This window comes from Cryptomeria japonica, chromosome 3 (genome assembly GCF_030272615.1).
Source record: "Cryptomeria japonica chromosome 3, Sugi_1.0, whole genome shotgun sequence".
Classification (NCBI taxonomy): Eukaryota; Viridiplantae; Streptophyta; class Pinopsida; order Cupressales; family Cupressaceae; genus Cryptomeria; species Cryptomeria japonica.
Genome location: NC_081407.1, coordinates 160,264,886 through 160,269,555, shown reverse-complemented (window position 1 = coordinate 160,269,555; position 4,670 = coordinate 160,264,886). Strand labels below are relative to the sequence as shown.

Genomic DNA, 4,670 nt, shown 5'->3' with positions numbered 1-4,670 from the left:
TTTGACTATCATAAAAGGTATCAAGTTTCCTTCAAAACCTATTAGTTACCCCTTTATCAGAAAGATCAAAAAGTGTATATATACTCTAGTAGGTAAGGTAGACAACTAGTATAAACAATGCCTCTCATGTTCTTAGGAAATAATTTTTCAAGACATAGTCTTCACATGTATGAGTTAGGCATAAGGTGAAGTGTTTTACATGGTGGAATAAATCATCATAGACATTGCACTTGTGAAAATAAAGAGTTTCCATACAAATAGGAGAGAGTATGAAAGAATATTAAAATACATAACAAAGCATAGACATACATATGTAAAAGGGAAAATAGAAGGTAACCCAAAAGAAATAGATGGTGATACCTCTAGAAGACAAAGTGATATAGAAGTGGTAGTAGGAAAAAGAAGGAAACATCTCAATATAATAGTAAGGTTCAAGGTCTATAAGGGATTGTTTATGTATACGGTGAAAATGGATAGTGAAAACAACAATATTGAAAGACTAACAAGGATCGACCACAAAACCCTAGCCTAACAATGCAAATGGTCCACCATACACAAATGAAGATACTTAAGACCATGCAAATAAACAAAATAAACCAAAATATACCTATCTCCATTTATCTTTTTTGATATATTTGCTCTCAGATTTTATGTATGCACAAGAGCTCAACAAAGAACGGAAATGTGGTTGATAGGGTAATTGCATAAGAAATTTGACTATTAGATGATTAGGGTTGATAATGAAGGATATATCCTCTTATATACAAAACACTATAAGAAATGGAGGGATAAGATTAAGAGTTGTAAAGATAAATGGTCAGAGAGGATTAAAGGGTAGGTAGAAGAAATAAGAAAATAATGAGAGGGTAGGTGGTGTAGGAATTAAGAGATGAGTGACATGTGTCATAGAGGAAAAATCTTATGCATTAATTAATTAAATAAAGATTTATTTAATTAATAGAGAAAGTGAAATTAATTAATTAAATAAAATATTTATTTAATCTAGAAAAAAGATAATTTAATTAAATAAAAATATTTATTTAAATGAGAATAGGCTTAGAAGAGGATTAAGGAATTAATTAAATTAAAAGATTTATTTAATTAATAGAAGACTTGGGGTAAAATAAGTAAATAAATAAAAACATTTATTTAATTAGATAGAACAATTTTAGGTGTCTACAATTGAAATCTAAAATTTAAAGTTGTCTTCAAGTTTATAATTATGAAATAAAAACGTCCCCACTAATTGATGGCATACGTTGACATCTAGGAGTCTCTCATTGTGGTCATGTACATAAAAACTCCTTAAGTTGTACACTATTTATAAGTCAAATTATAAATAGTTAATAATAGACATATAAATATGCAATATTTACTATTCTTTCAAACTAAAAACAAAACAAAAGAGTTATCAAAATATTGAATAGTAACATTTTCAAAAGTCAAGTTAAAGTTTACATGCAAAAGTAAAATAAATAGTATAATAAAATAAAAATAAATAAATTAATGACCAAAATAAATAAATAAATTTTGAATTATTGAAAATAAATGTTTCAATATATGTTTATAATATTTATAATAACCTTTTCAATTTTTCATAATCTTTTTATTTGCCTAATATAATAGGAAAAAATATAAGATGTGATGCTTGTATTCATTAAATATAAACATTTTATTTTACTAAATATATGACTTGATATGATAAATATTCATGATAATTCATTTTTTAATAATAAATAATTTAATTTAATTATTAATATAAAAATCACGATTTTTCAAAAAACTTATAAACTATATTAAATTGATTAAATCAAAATATTTATCATTACTATATTTTATAAATAATCAGGTTGTTAATCATTTTGATTTGAGTTCGATCAATTATCTACAATTATATTTTAAATTAGAAATAAATGTATTTTTTTTAATGTTTTTAAAAGAATCAATATCTAATATTCTTTAGAAGCGACACATCTTGATTATAGATGAAGGAAAAGACATCATGTTGGATTTTATTTGATACCAATATATTTTGACAGGTCAAAAATGGTTGTTTAACGATTTCTTAGAAGATAAACGGTTTTGAATCTTTATATGATTCCTACGATACGTTAGATTTTAGAATTTATATTATTCACATTACTTTAGCACATAAAAGGAATCTATATTGGCTATCCTTGGTATATATGCTTGGTGAATAATATACTCCTTTATCCTTTTCCAAGTTTTGAAGAAATGCATAACTTGGTTGTGAGGAATTGCTTTCTCTTTCTCCAATATTAAAGAATTATATTAATTTGTGATAAATATTTGAAATTAAATTATTTAGTTTTAAAATTAATAATTAAAAAAAATATATGATATATAAATTAATTTATTATTTTAAAAATTTAATGGTCATGATATGACAATTATTTTATAATTAATATTGATGTGGAAAAATCTTATGATTTATTCATGGGTGTTTAAGTTTGATGATAGATTTTTTTGTTTTTATTTTTTTCATGGAGGATTTTTCATCTTTAAAGTTGTTTTAGCTATTCATAGAGGATTGCAAACCTTAGGCTGAAAACCGACCTTATTCTTTATGATTGTTGAAGTCTTGCACTCAGCAATATTTGATTCCTAGTGGGTTCATTAAGAACCTTTCAACTTCATCAGTATTCCAGAGGTCCACTAACAATCATGATCGATTTGAGTTAAAAAAATTTATATCTATTTGTTTTGATCTTTGATGTATGATAATCTTGTAAGAATTATAGTGTTTAAAAATATTTTTGGAAATTATGTGAGATCTTTGACTTTAGGACTTTGAAGATGACCTTCACCAATATGTAAGATGCCTAAACAATATGCTTTCTATAGAAAATCAAAATGCATTCTATTTTTTTAATTCTCAAAAATCAACATTTTATCTTTTAATTAATTAATATTAAATAAAAGTTATTCATCACAAAATTCAACAATTTTTTAACACATTGTTTTTGTGATTCTTACCACCAAAATTCAAATTCAAATTTCTACTAGAATGTTGTTGTCCCTACTAAGAATGAAGTGCTCTATGCTCAAAAATTACATTTACCTTTAATTTAAAAAATAAAAACTTCCAATACCTTTAAATACTATTATATAATAATATATCCTACAAACATATACCAAACTAACTCATAACAGAAAGAAAAAAAAAATTAAATCATTTCTACATATAATAAGAGAAAAAAATAAAATAAAATAAAACATGAAAAATATATATATAAGTAGGTGAAATAATAATGTATAAACACAATAAACGTGAATTCAGACGCGAATTGTTCAACATTATTTTGCTAAGAAGCAGTCGTATAAGATGTCTTAACAGTATCAGGATTTCTAGTAATAATAAGTCAAAAGAAATAACGAGCAGTATCTGCCACGCTGGATTGACCGTTCGTTCAACGAGAGGGCCCTTTCCCTTTCCTCACGCTTTCCACCTCTGTCGAAAACAAAAACCAGAATCCCCCTAGCCTTTCTATTTAATTTGTCCATATAACTCTCTCAAACCAAGAGCAACAGCAACTACTTGTTTGCAGATCTCTCTATGTTTGCTCTCATCCCTGCCTGCTACAATTCATCATAAAGTTCGGAGAAGCTGTCTTGAATTGAATTGGGTCCATGATGGTTAAGGTGAAGGAGGATTCAGTTTGCATAAGAGAGGTGTGGGCAGATAATCTGGAACAAGAATTTGAGTTGATCAGAAGTGTTGTAGATCGATACCCATATGTAGCCATGGATACAGAGTTCCCCGGAGTTGTTATAAGGCCATATGGGAGATTCAGGAGCAGGGCAGAGTACCATTACCACACCTTGAAAGCCAATGTGGACAACCTCAAACTTATTCAACTTGGCCTTACTTTCTCAGATGAGGAGGGAATACTGGCAGAGTGCGGAACAGGTGAGCCCTGTGTGTGGCAATTCAACCTGAGGGAATTTAACCCCACTAGGGACATCCATGCCCCTGATTCCATCGAGTTGCTGAGACAGAGTGGGATTGATTTCAAGAAAAATAACTACATGGGTATCAATTCAAGGCGTTTTGCAGAACTATTGATGTCCTCTGGCATTGTTTTGAATGAGAATATCAAATGGGTTACTTTTCACAGCGCTTATGATTTTGGGTATCTGATCAAACTTCTCACCTGCAACGTGTTGCCCTGCACCCTAGAGGGCTTTTTTGGTCTGATGAAATTGTATTTTCCAAGTGTGTACGATGTGAAGCATATGATCAAGTTCTGTGATGGATTATATGGAGGTCTCAATAGGGTTGCCGAGCTGCTCAAAGTAGAGAGGATTGGCACATGCCACCAAGCAGGGTCTGATAGCCTGCTTACCTCATCCGTTTTCATGAAATTGAGAGAGGGGTTGCCCACCAGATCCATTGACAAATGTAAAAACGTTTTGTATGGGCTAGGTTTGGAGATTAGATATTGAATAACATACGAATTTTTTTCCATTCTGGCCTCATCTTCTTCTGTACATTGTAATTACGACTGTGATCAATTTCACTTGGATTTGTTCTCATTGCAAAGTACAATATAGCAATTCATACAATTGAGTAAACGTACATTTGTGCTTTTTTCTTCATCGAGACATCAAATTTTGTTCAGGCAAGTCAAAGAATTAAGGCCTTTTCA

General features: G+C 29.1%; 1 protein-coding gene across 1 annotated transcript; it reads left to right on the top strand.

Moving 5' to 3' along the window:
• The first annotated feature begins 3,511 nt into the window (after nucleotides 1-3,511).
• Nucleotides 3,512-4,566, top strand: LOC131030987 (probable CCR4-associated factor 1 homolog 7). The gene has a single exon (XM_057961983.2). The coding sequence runs from the start codon at nucleotides 3,652-3,654 to the stop codon at nucleotides 4,465-4,467; it is 816 nt and encodes a 271-aa protein (XP_057817966.2). The 5' UTR covers nucleotides 3,512-3,651; the 3' UTR covers nucleotides 4,468-4,566.
• Nucleotides 4,567-4,670: the final 104 nt, after the last annotated feature.